Consider the following 19,993-nt stretch of genomic DNA (forward strand, 5'->3'; position numbering starts at 1 on the left):
GTGGGCAGGTCGAGGGCGGTTCCAAGACCGTCGGTAGGTGTAAACGGTGAGATGGTTCATCTCCGTTCTCCAGCCCTGAACACGCCTGAGAACCAGCAAAGCAACAATGCAGAGAAAAAATATGCGTTTCGTTGCTATTACATTTCAATTCGTTTATACTGGTACAACCATCCACCCACACACACTCACTAATGGTAGTGAAGAGCAGCAAGCAGTAACTATAAGGATTTTATTATTGATTCAAAATCAATGGAAAAGATATCATCTAACAAGGCATTTAGACCAGTGCAACATCGTCTGTATATCAATACAAAAGCACAGATGAATTCTTCCCTTTCTCATATTATTACCTACACTCATAAACTCCACAACTTTTAACTTTGGTACCAGGGAAAACCCACTCAAACGTGGAGAAAAAATGCAAACTTCAAACAGACTAACTTATTTACAGTGTGAAACAGAGAACAAATGATGTATATTGGTTTGAAAACAGAAATGATTGAAATCTTTTCGCTTCTAAAGATTGAATGTTCAGCTTTCGTTGTCTTCTGGTCATTTTTTGTAGTCAGTGTTATCCTCTGCAGGTTCAGTCTTTTGTACACTTGGATGTTCCAAGCTTGAGTGACCAGCTCTGGACCTCTTAGTAGGAGATTTCTTGTGGGCAGAGGGACAGCTGTGCTGGTTCAGACACAGTGAGCAGAGAGGATTGACTGGTAAACAAATCTGTTGTCCAAAACCCACCAGTAGCCAGTTTATCTCACTCCACAAGTCCCTAATAAGAAAGAAGTGTTATTTTTTTGTGAGTGTTTTTGAAGTCAGTAAGTTAATCAAGTTGTACAGGTTAGTGTTTAGCCTTCACATCACCTTGGCAACCACTCCTCCAGGGCCTTCCCTGTTTCTACCGGGTTCTTGGATGTGTTTCGAAGCCAGCCAAGTCTATTACAGATGCGATGCACATGTGTGTCCACACCTTAACCAAAGACAATTAGCCATGCCTTATCAAGATAAACAAACATTAAGAGCATGTAGATGTTTATTTCAAACCTGTTATTATTATTATTATTGTAACTATTAAAACGATATCACAAAAATATGCAAATAAAAAAAAAAACTTTGTGTTCTTTTATTCACCTTGTGAGTGAATTAGATTTTAATCAGCACTGTGCATCTTGACAGTGGATGGTGGTGGAATTATTCAGCTGTACAGTGTGGTGAGTGGATCTGCCTACACATTAAACATTTTAATCACAGCCCTAATTGTTCATTGTTTTACTATTTACCAGCAATGGCACTTCAAATCGCAAAAAGTAGATGGTTTAAGTGTTTAAGTTGACCTACTTAGAAACACTGAATTTTGGACCCCAATCCATGTGCATATTTACAGCAAATACTACTGAAAGAATGAGTACTCTTTACCAATGCCAGACACCTGGCCCCAGGCAATGTCCATAACCAGGTGAGCCATCTTTGGTCCAACTCCCGGCAGACTGACCAGCTCCTCCACACTGTTTGGGATGTCCCCTCCAAACTCTTTTTGTAGCTTTGTTGATGTCATTTTTATATATTTGACTTTTTTCTGAAGCATAGTGGAATAAAAAGGAACATGAAGTTCCTTAGCTTTATGTTGACAAAGAATATATGAGGAGTATAGAAGTTAAAATTAAGGTTCACGGATTAAATTTGATATTATATTTTGTGACAGGACAAAATGTTAAGCTGTGCTACCTTCCAGAAACCAACAGGACAGATGAGTTTCCCCAGGATTTCATCATCTGTGCTCAGTATATTTTCCACAGTACATCCATGTACTCGCAGCTTGTGCATAGCTGTCGCTGTCACTTGATCTCTGGTCTGACTGGACAACATAAGAGATAGCAACACTTGGAATCTTTGTACCTACAATAAAAGAAGAAATAATTAACAAAAACAATAGTGTAAAGACTTATGTAGACAGACAGAAATCCTAATCATACAGTACCTACATGTGCGGGGGCTTCTGTGTCAAAGCACTTTCCTGCTCCCATGTAATCTACAGGTGCATCACGACGGCTCCTCATCTCACGGATGAATCCTAATTGTTTCTCCCAGTTAGGAGGTTCCCATGGTTCTGTTTTTATCTCAGGTGCAACAACTTTGTCGTCATCATATTCCACTTTCAATCTCTGTCTGTGTAAAGACAGTGGTAAAGGTTCCATTTCAGATTTTTGCTGCACACAGTTCTGCTTGGAGGACGTTTTCTTATCTGCAAAGAAATCAACTTAAATTATTCACGTTACCTGAGTGTCGACATGATGAGAAAAAAAAAGTAGTAAAAAGATCTGCACTACAAACACAGTTTTTACACAAATTTACTTCATTAACAAATTTGCAGTTTCCGAGATACATTGGTACAGGATGATTATTATTGAACGTCCCTAAATATAAATAGTAAATGAAAAAGCATTCCATTGGGAAATGCAACTTGCAACAATGTCTTGATGAATTCAGGGTTATTCGTTGGCCAAATATAAATCATACCTTTGTAAGGCCACCATTACGAGATACAAATTCTAAAAAGTTGCAAAGCTGTGACTCTAAGTTGTTCTTTGTGCTTTTATATACTTGTATACGTATCGCAAATCTTAATTTATCCCACTAATAAGTACCCTTAAAAACATGTGCACAGTTATTAAATCAGATTTCTCTGTATACACTTTTACCCTTGAAAATAGGCGCCGAAGAACGTCCTGGCTGTTGGCTTTGAAATAACTGCTGCAGGGGAGACAGCGTCCACGTCCGTCTACCTGTGGGTGAGTTTATAGTCTATATATGCCACTATATATGCCACGGATGACAGGATCAATCTTTGCACTTTTAATTTTGCAAGTTACAGATAAATGTCAAAAAATCACATTAAAAAGTCAATTAATGAGGAGGGGTTGTTGATATTGGCTATTTTCATTCGTTTGTAATTAAATGAGTAACTTTGAATGGTCAGACTGAAGACTGTTTTCCAGATCTCACAACGGAAACAAACGATCGACAAAATGACCCCAACTCAGCCACTACCAGCGCTTTACGTTTGATATTTACTTTATTGATCTGTCGATATTGATTTATTAGTTTGCCCAATTCGATACTGGTGGTGATACAAGTTCACTCACCCATTTCGCCCGTGAATCTGTTTTGTTTGGTGCCATTCGCCATGACAGAGGGGGGCGGTGTTCCCGGGATGACTACTGACACAACCAACCGAACCAACGAAGACAACGAGTATTAGCCAATCGGATAGAGCGGGCGGGTCATACATGTCTCTCACTCAACCAAAGAAAAGGCAACCAACTACACTTTTTAAACGACTCCATAAAAATACTGAAAATTTCTCCTGAATATTTTTGTAGAAATGCAAACAAATTATTTTGTCTACGGCTTACACTTTAAACAAGACAGACGAACGACGTTTAGCATCGTGAGTAGCACAGTTTGCGCAGAAAACTACACCCCCCGTCAACGACCGCGACTAAGGTGTTTTTGTAGGAAGTAGGGTTGCCACGATTTATTGTCCCATCCGGTTATGGAGTCTGGGCTGAGCTTTGACAAGAAAGCTCTTCCAGCTACATAGACATTAACGCCTATGCTTACCTCGATGGTTGTAGATGACAGTTCGACTAAATGAAGAAGCGAACGTCTGCATTATTGCAAGAGTTGATGGGAAGCGTCGTCTTCTAAACAGACTTAGATTATCAAAGGTAAGTCCGTGACAGACAGCAGTGCAGGCGCCTCTGGTGGCTTTATGGTGCTGTTGTATCTATCTACTGCTTATGAATTCTGTTTTTGTACTGTTTACGGCTGTGTTTGCATTTGCATGGTTGCTAACAATATCGCTGTGCCGGTTGTTGAGCTGTAACGGAATAGTCATAACCTCTGTTCACCGTCATTCTCTCTCGTTTCTTTGAGATTGCAACATTTACAGTTAGACTTCAGTTTCAGGTATAAACTCCAAAGTTGTAAGGGGTCAGTTCACGTAACTGCAGTGGCGTTGCAATGTAAAAACAGTTTATTGTGTGTGTGTACGTCATTGTACTGCTGCAGACAATTTGTCACTAACATACACAACAGTTTGTAACTGTGACATGACATAAATAACTAATTTCCTTTTGCAAATTTTGTTTCTTTAGGCAGTTGACATTTCCACTCTAGACTATTGAAATTACTGATCAAGGCCTGGTCATGAATAAACAACCGAGCAAGGAGAGCCTGAAGGATAAGGTGAAGGGGATATTTGGGCTAGGTCCTGCTCGCCCACCCAGTCGACAAAGTGATTCAAAATCATCTGAAATTATAATCACAAATGACATCATAAAGGTGAGCAGAAAAATCTCTTCACATGTATACACACTTTCACGTAGAGTGCTGTTGAACTGTTCCCATCATGCTTTGTGGGCCTCTCACATCACTCTGTTTCAGGAGCTACACCCAGATTGTGGTCTCAATACAAGAATTCGTATGATTAACTATGTCTGTGAACTTGCCAAAACAAAAAAATTTGAAGAGGTATGTTTGCTTAAGTTGTAATATTGTATTATTATTATTATAATCTACAATCATTTGAGTTTGTTTACGTCAATTATTTTGCAAACATTCGTATACCATATATCATTTTTTTTCAGCATGCAGTTGAAACTGTATGGAAATCAGTTGAGGATATGCTGGTTCCAGAGCAGCCACCTGAAGCCCGACACGCTGTCTTACAGCTTTTAAAGGCTATTATACAGGGACAGGTACAGTCCATGCATACTTGTTAAGTCAAAATGCAAAAAGTGGCTTATTATATCCTAACAGCATACTGTGTGTTCATCTACAGGGAGAACACTTTGGTCCTTTGAGAGCTTATTTTTTCAAAGTGATCAGAGACTACCAACCAAGCAATGAAGACCTCTCCTATAGGCTGGATGTTTTCAAGGCCTTAACAGAAGATGGAAAAGATATCACATATCTTGAGGAAGACATAGGTAAAACAGAATGAACTTATGCACTGTTATTGTCTGAGTCTTCAATCACTTCTACTACATTTATCTGTAAATCTAAAACGTTGCTGTCAAACACACTTTCATTTAATGGTTATCCACTGATTGGGATTTAATTTCTGCCATCAATATTTACAAGACGTAGTGAGACCTGCTGTGACGTATTGTTTACAGACAGTGGCTCTGTTTATTAGACAAAAGGCTGGGTTGGAGATTCTGAGATTTTCACTGGGATTGACCAGGATGGACAGGATCAGAGGTGACAGTTAGAGTGCAGCAGTTTGGATATACAGTTTGAGAGTCAATATGGAGATGGTTTGGACATGTGCTGAGGTGAGATACTGAATATATTGGTCAGAGGATGTTAGAGATGAAGTTGCCAGGCCAGAAGAGATGATGAAGATTTGTGAACGAGATGGTTAGTGTAAAAGCAGGATGCAAGGGATGCGGTGAGGTGGCGGCTGATGATTTACTGTAGTGACGTGTGGAGGGAGCAGCTGACAGAAGAAGTGGAAGAAGAATGAAGCTCTCTGAAGCCTCTTTTTCTTAGTAGGGAGGAAATGTAGACTGGCTTTAAACACGTTTAGAACTGTTAATAGATCTAGTGCTTTTATCTGTTACTATGTAAATGTGGCAGTGCAACATTACATTACAGTACATTTAAATACAATCTAATAACATTCAAAGCAACAGAAACAAAAAACGTGACAGATCAGACATGCTTATTCATCTTTATGCCTTTATGCCCACAAACATTTTCTTTTGAAACAGAGAATTAATTAGCCGTCTATGCTCAGAACATCTTTTTGTTATTCTTGGAGTGGACTTCAAAAAATTAAACACCCTACTCAAAGCTTTATGTATTTCTAAATGAGTGTTTCTTGCTCTTTGACCTCTTTAGCCTTCTTTGTCCTCCTGTGGATGGACATAGGTCTCACATCAGACTTTCTCCATGTTCTTGTAAACCTGGTGAAGTTCAATAGCTGCTACCTGGACCAAAATGTGTCAGTCATGGTCCAGTAAGTCCTTTATATATATTTTATTTATATTATTTAGTCTGTAACCTTGTTTTTGATCTTGTTCTATTGTTTTGTTTTGTTGTTGTTTTTTTTACAGGAAAATTTGTCTTTTGTGCAATAGAACAATATCATCCACTGATATTGAGGTGGGTATTTGGATTCTACATTATATATTGTCCTCTAGGCCTTAGAGGTCTGGTGCTATTCACCGTTCTTGTTACAGGTCTAAAGATCTCAGTAGGAATAGGGACATGGTGTTTTAATGATGAAAATTTACATTATATCTGGACATAAAAGGCTTTTAGTTTCCAAAACATCAATACATGTAAATATTTACTGGACACAGTGGATTGTTAAAGTGCTTAAATGTCTGATTAGAAAACTTATTTTATCTATAATCTTTTTTTTCTTCATGTACTCTTGAAAAATAACAAACGCTGCTATTGATGTTAGTGTGCGTTCAAATTGAGTGTCGACACTTGTGTGGTGATTTTGTATGTTGTGTACAGGTTGCGCTTCAAGTACTGGATGCTGTGGTGTGTTACAACTGCCTGCCTTCAGACTCTCTCATTGTCTTTATCATCACACTCTGTCGAACCGTAAATGTCAAGGAGTTTTGTGAGTCTTGTTGGAAGGTGAGAGAAGAACACATATATAAACCAAAAACACCATTCATTCACAACAGGCTTTGGGTGAATGGTGCATAACTTCCTTTCCTCTGTTTTTTTTTCTTTTGCTATGCCGTGTTTCTTTGTCTTTCAGCTGATGAGGAAGGTGTTAGGGACTCATCTAGGCCACAGTGCCATTTACACTATGTGCCGAATCATGGAGGAAAGGTATTGCTCCATTTTTTTAATGATTAGGGGATTCTGTGCTGCGAATTATTTACATGGCATTTTCTGTGTACAACTATTCCCCATTAACAACCTACAACTTTAACAGGGTGTACATGGAGGACGCTCCATTGTTGAGAGGAGCTGTATTTTTTGTTGGCATGGCACTTTGGGGGGCACACAGACTCCCTGCCCTCAAAAACACACCCACACTGGTTTTGCCATCCTTTTATAAGGTAACACGTTTGTACAGGCATTTGGACAAAATGTTGTAACTAATTTACTAAATTCAATCTCAAAACAAATATGGGCAAATATTTGCCTCTTTTTGACTGTTTGTGTCTTATCTTGATATAAGGCTATGTCGTGTGCCAATGAGGTGGTTTCCTATGAAATCGTCCTCTCCATCACCAGGCTAATCAAAAAGTATGGCAAGGAACTTCAGGTGGTCACCTGGGACATCCTGCTGGGGATCATTGAACGACTGCTGCAGCAAATCCAGGTATCTGGCTTGTCAGTTGTCTATTCTTGCACAGACATCAAACAAATTACTGAAGACATTAGTTAGTAATTATGCTGCCCCCCCCACATCCCCCCTTTATCTCTGTTTCAGACGATAGGCAGTGCTGAGTTAAAGGTCATTGTCTATGAGCTGTTGACCACAGTGGAGGAACTCTATGACCAGAATGATTACCACGGGTCCACAGAGAAGTTCTTCAGTCTGGTGGAGAAATGTGCCGACAAAAGACCTGTCAGTGCTCTCTGTGCCGTCAAAGTATTAATCTGCTAATATGCTGCAGCGTTTCCTGGAAATCGTTGTCTTTTCTATTTGTCAGGATGCATCAGTGCTGACCCTCATCTCATATAGAGCCCAGTCCATCCAGCCAGCCAAGGATGGTTGGATTCAAAGCCTTTATCATCTAATGGAGAAGTTTTTTAAGTAAGACTTGAAACTTTCTTACTCTTTGACATGCTTGATTATATCTTCACGAGGGCTGAGCAACTTAACACGTTATTATGCCATTAACTTCAGTTTCAGCAGTCCATACCAATACCTGTGAATTTCCACGATTCACAATACTTATTCAAACGGTCAAGTATTTAAGTTCACTGTGCTTCAACATCTTTTTGAATTGAATCAGTGTTTAAATTGTAGTACCAGCAGCCAAGAGTTAACTCATAGATACGGTCATAACAATGATGGATTTTCTGCGTGTTGGCATTGACTTGGTACCAGGGTATCAGTCCTTGTGATAACCCTACATTAACTTATTTATTAATTAACACTGACACACGTGTTCATATGGCATTACATTTCAAATAAAATTGATTATTGGATTTTGCGTAAAAATGTTATTAATCACAATTAAAACTTTTAAACATTGCCCAGTCCTAGTCTTGACATAACATTAGTGGTCAGATCGATGATGATTTCTGTTTTCTACTTTAATCCTTTGCCCCCTCCACTATTTCTCTTTAAGGAATGAGACTCGCAGTGTTATAAGGATTAAAGTGCTTCACATCCTGTCCTTCGTCCTCAGCACCAACAGACAGCTGTACGAGGTCAGTGCATCCACATCGTCAAGTCAACTTCTGAATTGCTGTGTTTAACTAGCCAACTCCAGTTTAAGTCCCAGTGTCTGGAGTCATGTCTGCCATAGAGAAATAGATAGACAGATAGAAAAATAACACAGACGTGCACACTACTTATCTTTGGTTTTGTTTTATGTCTGCAAGAATTAAGTGTATGCACACAACTTAATTTAAGTTTTGCTTGTTTCTTTGAGTACTGTATACCTTTTTGATTTCTTCCAGGATGAGTTAATTGAAATAGTGGTAATTCCACTGCTCAGTGGTATAGCTGAAGACCGGGACCTGGCTGTCAGGAAACAAGCCACACAGCTGCTTGTAGATCTTGCCGAAGGATGTAACACACACCATTTCACCAGCCTGCTGGACATCATCGAGCGAGTATGCAGTCTTAAATTCAACCTTTCATTTTCATCATTAGCATACATAGCAGAGAACAGACATGACCACAGGGTTTGTTGAATTTGCAGGTGGCTAGTTGCTCTCTGGTGTGTTCAGAAACCCCCGAGTTTTCTGAAAGAGACCCAACACTAGAGTCTCCTGTGGAGGATGTTAGGACAGCTGTTCTTGGCCTACTGGAAATCCTGCAGGTATTCTCCATACTTTAGGGATACAACGATTACTGAGATATGAAAAGATAGTTGTTCCACAACAAATGTGAAATTGGACACAATAACATTAACTTTGCTTTTTTTTTCACTTGCAGAGCAAGCTCTACAGTCTTCCTGTTAGCCATGCAAGTCGTGTTTATGAATTACTCATCAACCACCTGCAGCTTCACTACAGAAACAAGTATTGTTCAGCTATTGCCTCCAGTATTAGACTACAGGTAATTGCCAAAAATACTTTGCATTTTTCATTATTAATTTCACCAATGGAATATCTGACTTATTTCCTTTAAAACCATTGATCCCTTCTAGGTATTTGACTTCTTCCTGATGATGCGTGCAGACTCTCTGCATCGTCTTGGCGTTCCCAACAAAGATGGAGTCATTAGGTTTAGCCCTTACTGCTACTGTGACACAGGGTGAGCTCGCACATCTAACGCTGGTGCCGCAGTTATTGCCTGTACGTTGTGGAGTAATTTATCTAATGAAAGGATTGTGTGTTCTGTTGTTAAAGGGAAACAGAAAAACGAGTTAATGAAAAGAAGACAATCGGCACAACATCTCCGCCTGCTGACCGTGCAGCCACCCTGGCTCCTCCTCTTTCAGCATCCTCAGTACGCTCGGCCTATCTGCCGTATGCACCAGCCTTCAGTGTTATTCTTCAGTGCCTGAAGATGGTGAGGAACAATAACAATTTCGATTCCATTATCACCACACTAATTGATTCAAATCGATTGTCACCGTTAAAGAAAATAAAATATAAAGCAGTTACCTTGGAGTATAACAGTTGGAAATAACATGTAGATTCCCCGAGGCACAACAAACTTTTTTTTTTTTTTTTATTTGCGAAGACCTTCTAACTCACTAATGTCTGTCTGAGTGCTGCGGATGATTAGTGGTTCCACAGTGTAGCGGTTATCATGGCTGCTTACACATCTGCCTTACATGCAGAAGGTGCTGGGTTCAATCCTCCCAGGGACAGCCTGCTGCAGCAGATCTGCTGTAAATATCCCCAGTAAAATTCAAAGCATTATTATTTATTATGTGCTCAACTCCTGGTTTATCCCACAGTCATCTGTGCGTGAACTATGTAAAACATGAGGCAGACCCACATAACCCCTGCATTTTTATACATAAGGAAGTATAAAGTAATAATAAAGAGCAAAAGAAATTGCAATACTTTTGAATATCCTTTCATTCAGGTTAGTACTGCTCTATAGTACTGTGTGTACATGTGCCTCTTGTGTGCTTGCTGCTCCCTTTTTTGCTAATTTAACATTTTTAGAAATATTTTTTAATTGAAATAAGCTAAACCATTATATTTTATAAATGAGGAGTCCTCGATGTAACGTAAACCAAACTAGACCATTGTCATTTTGTTCACTCTAATCAAAACCTAAAGTGTTTATGTATTCTGACTATTTCTTCAAGGAAGTGGACTGGAAGGTTCTGAAGCTCGTTCTTGACAAGCTGCCATGGACCCTGCAGTATAAAGTGCTGCTACTGACATCACCGTGCAGCTTAGATCTTCTCTGTTCAAATCTCTGCTACATGGTATTTGATTATCAAGATACATGCCGTGAACAATTACAGTAGATAAATATGTGAAAACATGTATGTAGCACACAATCCTCCCGTCCTTGTCTGTCTTTGCAGGTTACTGATCGTCTTATCTCGGAGCGTCTAAAAAAGACTCCTGAAGGATTTTCCCGCACTGATGTTCAACTTGCAGTGGTTCCTGTCCTCACAGCTCTTACCTCCTACCATAATTATCTAGAGCAGTCAAGACAGGTAGGTAACATGGGAAAGTAAGACGTTCTTGTGAAACCACAAATATATGTATTTTTTTTATATATCCCACAGAATTGTATTATTTTTCACCTTTCCTCTATGCAAATTTGCATTATTCAAAAGTTGCATAGAATCAGCCCATACGAGTTACCTGATGTGGCTCATGTGTTAATGTCAAACAACTGTTTTCTCTTCAGAGGGAACTGGTTCAGTGTCTTGAGACTGGCCTCATTTACCGTTGTGCAAAGCAGTGTGTAGTGGCCCTGACAATGTGTACAGTGGAGATGCCTGACATCATGATTAAGCTTCTTCCTGCGTTCATAGTCAAGCTCACCCATATCTCTGCCACTGTTGCCATGGCATCTCCAATGCTGGAGTTTCTGTCCAGTGAGTACTGAAAGCTTTCCTCTGAATTTTGTTTTCAGTTTTTTTAATGTGTCTCTCAGTGCTGTTCTATTCCTTTCCTTTTCCTCTCTTTTTGAGTCACTCTCTCTTTTCCATACACATCACTGCAAGACTTCTACTAATTCTGTCACAAATCACCCCTGACTCTACTATCATCAATTCTACCAGTACCTTTTGTGCTCTGTCCAATCTCTTTTGGGCTTTTTTCTATTCGGTTAAACATTTACCAGGTCATAGCTTGATAAAAGGTAGTATGTTTTGATGTATACATCACTGTATATGAGTGATTCACAGAGGTAACCATAAAACAGCCCTCTACACTACCATGGTCCAATGGAAAGACTCATGTGTTATAGTGATATTTGGTAACTCTTGACAGACACCTGTTGGATTATCTACTCCTCACACTTACCTTTCCCCACTGCTGGATGTGTGTAAAGCTGAGCCCTTGCCTCCCAATGCAAAAGAGAGAAGATGATCCTTGGTTTTTGTTAATTTGTAAATTTATGACATGCAAGTATGAAGTGTTCTATATACTATATAGTACTTGGTCCCTTCTCCATTTCTTCATCAGTCTTAGCTTTAAAGATGAAAAGACTGGCGTTGTATATGGTTTGGTGAGCTAAATATAAATGTTCATCTAATTTAACTTTTATCTATTTAACAAAATAAAAGACTATTTATTTTGTGAAAAGAAAACATGCAATGATGCATTGAACTCAGATAAAGACACGCTTTATAATCATGTTTTTATTGGTAATGTGACTTCTATTATTCTGTCTCTTCCACTGACTCTTATAGCTTTGGTGCGCCTCCCCCATCTCTATGCCAACTTTGTAGCCGAGCAGTACGTCAGTGTGTTTGCCATCTCTCTACCCTACACCAATCCATCGAAGTAAGTTCCCAAGCAAACATGAGATCAGTTCTTACTTTTAAATGGAAACAGTCTGTAATCGGTCGGTTTCTTTAACTCCTAACAGGTTTAACCAGTACATCGTATCTCTGGCTCATCATGTGATCGCAATGTGGTTCATACGCTGCAGACTACCCTTCCGTAAAGACTTTGTTCAGTATATAACTAAGGTATGTTCCACTCATTTTCATTTCTGTTAACAACCTCTTCAACATGAACTGCGTAGGAGGAAAAAAAGAGACAAAATAATTATGTTGAACCTTTTAAAGTCAAATACCATAAAGAAAAGAAGTAAAATTAGTTTATTTTTGTCTACAACCAATTGCAATGATCCTTTTTTTCTTCACCCTCAAAAATGTGTGATTGTTGTGTGAAGTCAGTGTTTTTTAAATTTGGGGTCACGACCTTAAAATAATAAAATGTTTTTTTAACTAATTATTATTCTTTTTTAACTGTGATTTAAAAACACCACACACAATATTAAACATCTGTTTTCTTTCATCTGGCCACCCAAGTCTCTGGGGTCACGGGCCAAAAAAGAGCTTGGAACCACTGTTTTAAGTGCTTGTCAACGGTGCATGCTCAGTACATGTTTCCAATTTGTGGGACCTTACTTGTCGGCCACAAAATGTTAAGAGTTGGAACCGTTCAAGCCTAACAGTCAGCTGAATTAGAAATGAAGTTTAATTAAACGCTTGCATATTTAATGTAGTCAGTATAAAAGGATGCTGTATGACCTACTGTATATGATGGAGGTAGGCGTGACAATTTGGCAAACATCAAGACTAGTGACTAAAATAATCAATAAAGATTACATACATTCACCAACAATATAACAAAACCTAAAGTTACATTAAATGATTGTTTCCATCTTTACACTAGTCGGCCAGTTGTTACATCTCGATTGTCATGGTGACTGAGATTATACCATAGTGGTTTTATGTTTTTGTCGTTCTCAAGGGTTTGCGTTCCAACGCCCTTTTGCCTTTCGACGACAGTCATGAGCAGAGTCCATTTCGTGCCAGGAGCACCAGCCTCAATGAACGACCCAAGAGGTAATGCAAACATACACATACACACAATGGTCTACATACACAATATAAGGACCACTATGACCTCAAAAGGTCATTGTAGTCTGTGTTGTGATCTGGCATGATGATGCAATGCCATAGTTGCATTGGATTTTGCTCCAGTGTTTGTGAGGATTATTTCATATGTTGATAGGTTTTATTATTCATTTGTGATATCTGTAACTTGAGGGTGAAGATACATGCAGTATACACAGGCCTGTAAATAAACACTATTCAAAACAGCTTAGCCTCTAACATGAAGGTAAACTGTCTGAAATGCTGTTAAGACTGTCTTACGTTAAACATGTACACGTTTCACAACTTCATGCTAAATATTCACTGCAGTGAGTTCTGTTAAAATTGTCAGTGTCCATGCAGGAACATCTTGAAATATTATATAAAAGACAGTTAACAACATACAACAAACATAGAAAACTAGGCCAGAAAGTTGTTAAACAGATATTTTGAAGCTGTCTGATCTCTTACAGCTTTGACAAGTTTCATTATTACATCTTTGTCAAGGGGAGAGCCATGTTACATAATATTTTCAACCCTCAAAAACCCTATTTTCCCAAAACTAAAACAACATTGGAAAGAACTCGATTTCAGTCTTAAGATCAGAAGAAGAAAGTTCTGATGTGGTGCGAAAGCCATCCAGTAGAATTTCAAGGTTTTCTACAGTTCACGTCATAGGACTAACTGATGTAGTTTGAATATGAAAAGACAATTCTGAACATCTGTGCAGTAAATACAGTGAAGAAGTGAACCTGTGGTATTTGGCCAGATGTTCTGTGCTCTACTCGAAGATTAGACAGACTGAGAATTCATTTTCAGGTGCATTTGTTTATACTGTTTAACTTTGGTGATGCCAGGCTTGCCATTCTCACAATATACTGCCTGCTCTAGTAGTCCTTGAACTCACTTTGTACCTACTATGTAAACATGGATTCTTTGGTTGCTTTCCTAATTTTTTTTTAAATTGTGGCAGCTATCCTACCCCCTGCTAGAGTGTGTCAGTTTTACTTTTGTTTGATGTTTAGTCTTTGTTTTCTCTTCTTTGTTTCTTCGCTTTATCTTATATGATTCATAGTGTTTACTGTTGTTAATTTTCACCTTGTTTTTTTCCCCCCCGATTCTTCATTTGACCTCTCTTCTGCCTCCTGCGATTCGGTGCTGTGTTGTGGTTGTGATTGTGGGGGTGGTCATCTCATCCTGGATCCTTCCTTTTTGGTTGTGGTCATCACTGCAACTCCCTTCTTGCCACTGATCCTAATGTCCCTTTCAACACCTCGCCACCCCAAATGTTGTGTTCGCCCCTTGGTCCCTACGCCAACTTTGCCACATGCTGCAATCCTTGACACACTTCCACCCACAATACAACCCACCCCTCACTTCTCACCACAATGGGGTCCATTTTCTTTGCCCTTTGCCATGGTTGGTTGTCACCGCTCAGTCTACGGGCGGCAAAAGTGGCAAATGCAGCAGCAGCAGTAGCCAATAGCAGCGGCTCTCCTGTTAAAGAGCTGAGGGACCTGTCAGCCATCGACGCTTTCCGCTCCCGCAGCATCAGTGTCTCCGAACATGCTGTCCGAAGGTTAGAGAAAAGCCTTATGGGTAACAAAAAAAAACCAAACAACAACAATCTAAGCATTTGGGTTTTTTTTTAACCATGGAATGGTTGATGCGATATTAATTATTTGTCATGCGGGGTTGTTGGGGATGTCGGGTGGGCGATGGGAGGTTTTCTCTGCCGGGGAGATCTGGTGTGAGTACTGCATGTTGGGGTCAGGGGTGTGTCTGTCGGTCTGTTTTTGGCTGCAATCATCCACACAGTGTTGAAACATTTTGTTTTATAATTTGCTTTTGCATGCAGTTAAATCATCCTGGACCAGTGCCACGTTTGCTCTAACAAACCTTGCTTTTTAAAAAACCTATTCCCTTGTTTTTTTTTTTTTTCCTTTTTTTCTTTTGATTATCTCTCTTTATGTAGGTAAATGTAGGAGGGTTGCAAAGAACATATGCACACACACACTCTCTCTCTCTCACACACACACACTGCTTAACCAAAAAATATCAGTAAAAGCACAGCAGTTTAAAGTTTGGATCTGTCTGGTCTGTGTAGTGTGCTGCAGTATTATACTGTACATGCAGTTGTTTTCGATCTCCCTGAATCCACTGAGTAACACCTGAGTAAAGAGATAGTTGTTACATTGGCTGTTTGTCAGACAGCACAACACACACACTAGGTGAGAGATACAAAACAACGTTATTAACATAACAATAATTCATGTTTGTATTTGGGTTTATATACAGTAGTGAGTGGAAGATGGTTCACCACAAAACCCAAAAAAACGACTCTCTCAGGTTGACCTGAGCCGGCCCTTGGATGTCAGCTTTATCAAAAAGAACGTTTTTATGTCTAACTTTGAATGGGACTCCTGAACCCACACTGGCAGCGTGTTTACAGGAGAGGAGTCAGATAACTGAACGCTCCGCCTCCCGTTCTACTGGCCCGGGGCTCTCAGAGTGGAAGGAGGCCAAAATCCAAATTTTAAGTGAAAATAGTTTGTTGATAGTCAGTTGATGCCATATATAAGCAATTCAGTTCAATCTGAGTTTAGGATTCAAATAATAATTCATCTTGCTGATCCTCTGTGTGCCTAGTGGAAAATTGTTAACATAAATAAACTGAACTCTTTTAGAAAAGTACAACTTCAGCCACTACATTACCTTCAATCCCAAATGTACCCTTTAGTCCATTGAAAAGTACTTTATAGTCGACAGCAGTGGCATCCTCACATTTTTGAGGGCCAACCTTTCTGCCTGACATATTTTGAACCAATACCATTAATGGAAATTGACAATTAAATGGAGCTTTGATTGAAAAGGGAATTTCATTACATGGATAAAAAAAATCTAAACATCTCTCACCAAATTCACACTGCCTTTCATGTCTGAAGATATGACCATGGGCTGCAATTGGCCACCGGGCGGCACTTTGGACATACCTGGTTTATGGTATAAAATCATCTCATAGGACCAGTGTAGATAGTTGTCCATTTAGAAACATTGCATTGCCTGTGCTACAGTGACAAAACTTCAAAGAACCTGTTGCTGTGTAAATGATTAAATACTGGTTTGATACAGACTTTTTCAGAAAATACAGAAATGAGAATTTTTGACATAAAATTAAAAAGAAAATACTCTTAGTATATTACAGGACAAAGTGCTGAAGTCAAGGTTATGTTTGTTGTGAAGTGGTTTAATTACACTGGACTGTGGTAACTGAATGGAGAGATCTGTTCTTCTTCATTAGCCTTTCTTTTGGGGGGGGGCGGAATAATGCATTACCTGGTAAGGCTGGTGTACAATCAACCAAATCAACATTATTTGGATGTATCAATAAAACTATTTGTATAAAAGTTAAAAAACGTTATAACAGTTATTTGTCTGGTTTCTCTACTCGTGTCATGTTCCAGTGGGTCTGTGTATGATTGCATGAGGAAAAATATTTCCATACATACTTAATGCATGTGTGCTTACAGAGGTTATGCATGAAGTTTTGGAGTTTTTGTTTGTTTGATTTTTTTTTTAAGGTATATAAGAATCTGCATGTCCGCACTGATAACATGAATGAAACTGATTTGAGTCACGCTGCCGCTCTTACATCTGTCTTGTTGTCTGTTTTAGGATGCACACTTCAACCACTACATGCAGCCTCGGTGCCGCTGATGAAAATGCGGTGACCCAGGCAGATGAGGGGCTGAAGACTGTACACCTGGAGCTCACTGAAACCTGTCTTGATATGATGGCACGATACGTTTTCTCCAACTTCTCTGCACTGCCAAAGAGGTTGGAATGGCTGTGTGTATTTGCAGCAGCACAAACGCTGAGATAGGCTCTAACAATTGTGGCTTTGGTCTCTGACTTTCCCTGTAGATCTCCAATTGCAGAGTTCCTGTTGGCTGGGGGTCGCAGTATGACCTGGCTTGTGGGCAACAAGCTGGTGACTATAACAACTAGTGCGGGGGTCAGAACTCAGGCACTACTGGGTTTGGACATGGCTGAACGACTGGCAGGAGGAGTGGGGGAACTTACAAGGTGATGTTTTTCTTTACTACAGTTCAAACTTTATTTATTTATTAATCTTTAAGATGAAATACTTATCAATTTACAGGCAGCAGACAACAACCTAATTGGGAGCCAGTCAGAAGTACAGTAAGGCTGGCTTTAGAAATGCAGCGAGGGTTTTTTAAAATCACCACAGTTGTTGTCTCTTAGAAAAACAAATGGTATGAAGCCCTTCGAGAGTTGGTGCCAGAAATTCACAGCACCTGCTGTGTGTTTTTTGTACATTGTGCCCAAGTATTTATTTTTAACAGGAAGAAAAACTACACTATATGAATTGTGAAAAGCAGTTTAAACCAGATCCCTGTCATACACAGTGTTCTGTTTCCCCATTTCTGATATATCATTGTTTTACTGTCTTGGTCTCAGGTCAGATCCGTCACTACACACTCGAATTACCAAAGAGGCTCCAGCTAAACTGGAGTCACAGTCCAGCCAGCAGAACAGAGCTGCACGCATCCGCGTTCGCTCCATGTCAGGTAAAAAAATATTCCGGTGCTTTCTCCATGACATAGAAAGCAGATTCAATTCACATGTCATCTGTCGGTTTTAATTTGTATAAATTAGTCAATTATTTTATGTACATTTTAGTCACAAATATGCAGCCACTCCTTATAGACTGTAAACCATTAACTGCATTAACACAGATTTGATTCATTTATGTCAATAAAAAGTCAATAGAACTGGATTTTTTTTCTGTGAATTACTTCTCACAAGTTACTCCCAAGTAAATATTTTTTGTAAAAATAAATTCATTGAGTTCTGGATCTGCAGGCAAAAGCAGAATGCCAAAAATGTATTTACAAGCCATTTTATGCTAAATTTTAGCCTGTTACTTTTCAATGTGACTGCTTTAGCACAATGTCAGTTGTGCCATAAGAATGTTAGTAAAACTTGCATGTGACCAGATGCAATAAGATCAGGTGCATCAACACTAAAGATAGCTGCTCAGATGGTGACGTGGCCGAGGTCTCTCTGTCTCTTCATTTCAGGGGGGCATGCTCTACGCACAGGTCCTTTGCAGAGTCTGAGTCCTCTTGTGTCATCATTTGAGGGGGAGTTAGCTGCCCCTCCCTCTCACTGCTCTGGTCCGACCCTTGATCCCCTGGGCACTCCCCCCTGCACCTCTGCTACATCCTCAGTTCCGTCACCTTTCAAAGACAACCCCAGTCTGGCTGACTTTGTCCCTATACTCACGCAGGGTTGGGCAGAGATCTTCATCCGCAGACCATCTGGTATGTGACAGCACTACAACCGCTTTGTATGAACCAAATGTGTTATTGATGGTGTCACTAGGTGTCAGTGTTTCACATTATCCTAATGTTCTGTATGTACTGTAAATTAGTTAATGCTAATGGAGGGTCAGTCATCCTGTTCCACTGTTTGTTGTCACAGGTAACACGAGCTGGCTGATGTGTCTGGAGAATCCACCCAGTCCCTTCTCCTCTGAGATTGGCAACATACCTCTGCAGGAGCTCTCCAGTGTCCTGATGGCCATGAAAGGAGTGAAAGAACCTCCGACCCAGACCAGTAGTGATCCCACCAGCACGGCAGCTCCTGCACCAACACAGCTGTCTGATTCCCCAACCCAAACGTACAGCAGTGCAGGAGGAAAGGCACATCTGATCCAGCGCTCAAACACAGGTGGGTAACGGCCGTTAAGGGAGCTGTCATTATTAATGAGTTTTTGCTTCATGTTTGTTTTTTTATTTTTGCAGGTAAGTTGATTCGTTTAGTGCTGCGGAAAAAAACAATATCCAAATCCATACCTTCCTCCACAATGTTATGTTCTAGTCAGGATGTTCCTGATAAAGTTCTCAAATTCCATTAAAGAATCAAAGAAAGTACTGTAGCTTTTCTGTAAAAGGATAGGGATACATACAATGCTCAGGCTGCCCTCTATAAAAGGGATTATTCCATACACTATTCCCTGCTGGACTCCATGTGTTCTAACTAAAGTGGTTAATAAGTAAATCGATCCATCTCAAACATAAATGCTCCAGTACGAGCGATTGGAAATGTTTGTTTTTGTCAGGGATATACAATTTCTCAATTTGATGTTGTGTTAAACTGTTAATCAAAATGATGTGTACAATTGCATTATGTTCATCTTCATTTTTATTCTTCGATCTCAAGTTTTGGTGGAGAGAAGTGTTGGTGGCCGGGGTCTTAAAGGGACTCCTGGCTTTGTCCACACTGAAGACGTCCTTCCTCACTACCTACAGCTCGTAGTGAAGCTCAGTAATGATCTGTGGATTATGTCTGTGTGTTAAATGTGTTTAGTGGATGACAAATGTGTGTTTTTATTATTGGCTGTAGAGTCGGTGGTGGTGTTGGAGGGGTCAGGAGTCAAAGCATCAGCACACACGACTTCTGATTGGGTGGAGAGCAAAGACTTCGAGCCACTGACTACTGATCCCATTTTTAAGTCTGCTGACAGTTTCACCAAGACTCCCGCAACACTTAGCAGGGTAGGTGTTAAATCTGGATGAAATGCATATGTTCCATATATTGTTTCTCTACTGTATATACTGTTTTTAAATATATATATATATGTATATATATATATATATATATATGTATATATATATACACTGGAGATCACACTTAGAGAACAAGACATAACAAAT

The 19,993-nt window shown here is 39.6% G+C and overlaps 2 protein-coding genes across 8 annotated transcripts in view; one reads left to right on the forward strand and one right to left on the reverse strand.

Annotated features, from left to right (window-relative positions):
* Nucleotides 1-249: 249 nt before the first annotated feature.
* Nucleotides 250-3,743, reverse strand: nthl1 (nth-like DNA glycosylase 1). Of its 6 annotated transcripts, none has more exons than XM_008317262.3 (7): nt 3,144-3,242; nt 2,700-2,783; nt 1,983-2,242; nt 1,726-1,896; nt 1,417-1,576; nt 865-970; nt 255-772 (listed from the first exon to the last, which is right to left on the reverse strand). In XM_008317262.3, the coding sequence occupies exons 1-7, from the start codon at nt 3,184-3,186 to the stop codon at nt 553-555; spliced, it is 1,044 nt and encodes a 347-aa protein (XP_008315484.1). In that variant the 5' UTR covers nt 3,187-3,242; the 3' UTR covers nt 255-552. The 6 variants fall into 6 exon arrangements, with proteins under 6 accessions (XP_008315485.1, XP_008315486.1, XP_008315484.1 ...); XM_017035354.2 differs by having other exon boundaries at nt 258-772; nt 1,983-2,166; nt 3,144-3,248; XM_008317263.3 differs by lacking the exon at nt 2,700-2,783 and having other exon boundaries at nt 250-772; nt 1,983-2,166; nt 3,144-3,342.
* tsc2 (TSC complex subunit 2) overlaps nt 3,545-19,993 on the forward strand; it is a 20,326-nt gene continuing 3,877 nt past the window's right edge. The window contains exons 1-32 of one of the 2 annotated variants that reach the window (XM_008317259.3): nt 3,545-3,728; nt 4,158-4,344; nt 4,447-4,533; nt 4,650-4,760; nt 4,844-4,991; nt 5,908-6,025; nt 6,123-6,171; nt 6,535-6,660; nt 6,788-6,861; nt 6,968-7,094; nt 7,217-7,360; nt 7,472-7,609; nt 7,695-7,798; nt 8,340-8,421; nt 8,674-8,829; nt 8,919-9,038; nt 9,155-9,277; nt 9,369-9,475; nt 9,571-9,733; nt 10,488-10,610; nt 10,713-10,847; nt 11,045-11,234; nt 12,054-12,147; nt 12,233-12,335; nt 13,126-13,220; nt 14,689-14,829; nt 16,926-17,087; nt 17,175-17,336; nt 17,733-17,842; nt 18,356-18,598; nt 18,759-19,007; nt 19,683-19,834. In XM_008317259.3, coding sequence (XP_008315481.1) covers nt 4,210-4,344; nt 4,447-4,533; nt 4,650-4,760; nt 4,844-4,991; nt 5,908-6,025; nt 6,123-6,171; nt 6,535-6,660; nt 6,788-6,861; nt 6,968-7,094; nt 7,217-7,360; nt 7,472-7,609; nt 7,695-7,798; nt 8,340-8,421; nt 8,674-8,829; nt 8,919-9,038; nt 9,155-9,277; nt 9,369-9,475; nt 9,571-9,733; nt 10,488-10,610; nt 10,713-10,847; nt 11,045-11,234; nt 12,054-12,147; nt 12,233-12,335; nt 13,126-13,220; nt 14,689-14,829; nt 16,926-17,087; nt 17,175-17,336; nt 17,733-17,842; nt 18,356-18,598; nt 18,759-19,007; nt 19,683-19,834 — 4,071 coding nt within the window. In that variant the 5' untranslated portion in view covers nt 3,545-3,728; nt 4,158-4,209. The remainder of the gene's footprint in view (nt 3,729-4,157; nt 4,345-4,446; nt 4,534-4,649; nt 4,761-4,843; nt 4,992-5,907; nt 6,026-6,122; nt 6,172-6,534; nt 6,661-6,787; nt 6,862-6,967; nt 7,095-7,216; nt 7,361-7,471; nt 7,610-7,694; nt 7,799-8,339; nt 8,422-8,673; nt 8,830-8,918; nt 9,039-9,154; nt 9,278-9,368; nt 9,476-9,570; nt 9,734-10,487; nt 10,611-10,712; nt 10,848-11,044; nt 11,235-12,053; nt 12,148-12,232; nt 12,336-13,125; nt 13,221-14,688; nt 14,830-16,925; nt 17,088-17,174; nt 17,337-17,732; nt 17,843-18,355; nt 18,599-18,758; nt 19,008-19,682; nt 19,835-19,993) is intronic. The other variant, XM_008317261.3, reaches the window with a different exon arrangement.

The sequence above is a fragment of the Cynoglossus semilaevis genome, chromosome 9, assembly GCF_000523025.1.
Source record: "Cynoglossus semilaevis isolate Cse_v1.0 chromosome 9, Cse_v1.0, whole genome shotgun sequence".
NCBI lineage: Eukaryota > Metazoa > Chordata > Actinopteri > Pleuronectiformes > Cynoglossidae > Cynoglossus > Cynoglossus semilaevis.

What these genes read in the sequence shown, in the direction of transcription:
- nthl1 (XM_008317262.3), bottom strand. Translation starts at nt 3,186, where the DNA reads ATGGCGAATGGCACCAAACAAAACAGATTCACGGGCGAAATGG. An exon ending in CAGATTCACGGGCGAAATGG is followed by an intron (nt 2,784 to 3,143) that starts GTGAGTGAACTT and finishes ACTCACCCACAG; the next exon opens with GTAGACGGACGTGGACGCTG. An exon ending in TTCGGCGCCTATTTTCAAGG is followed by an intron (nt 2,243 to 2,699) that starts GTAAAAGTGTAT and finishes ATTTCTTTGCAG; the next exon opens with ATAAGAAAACGTCCTCCAAG.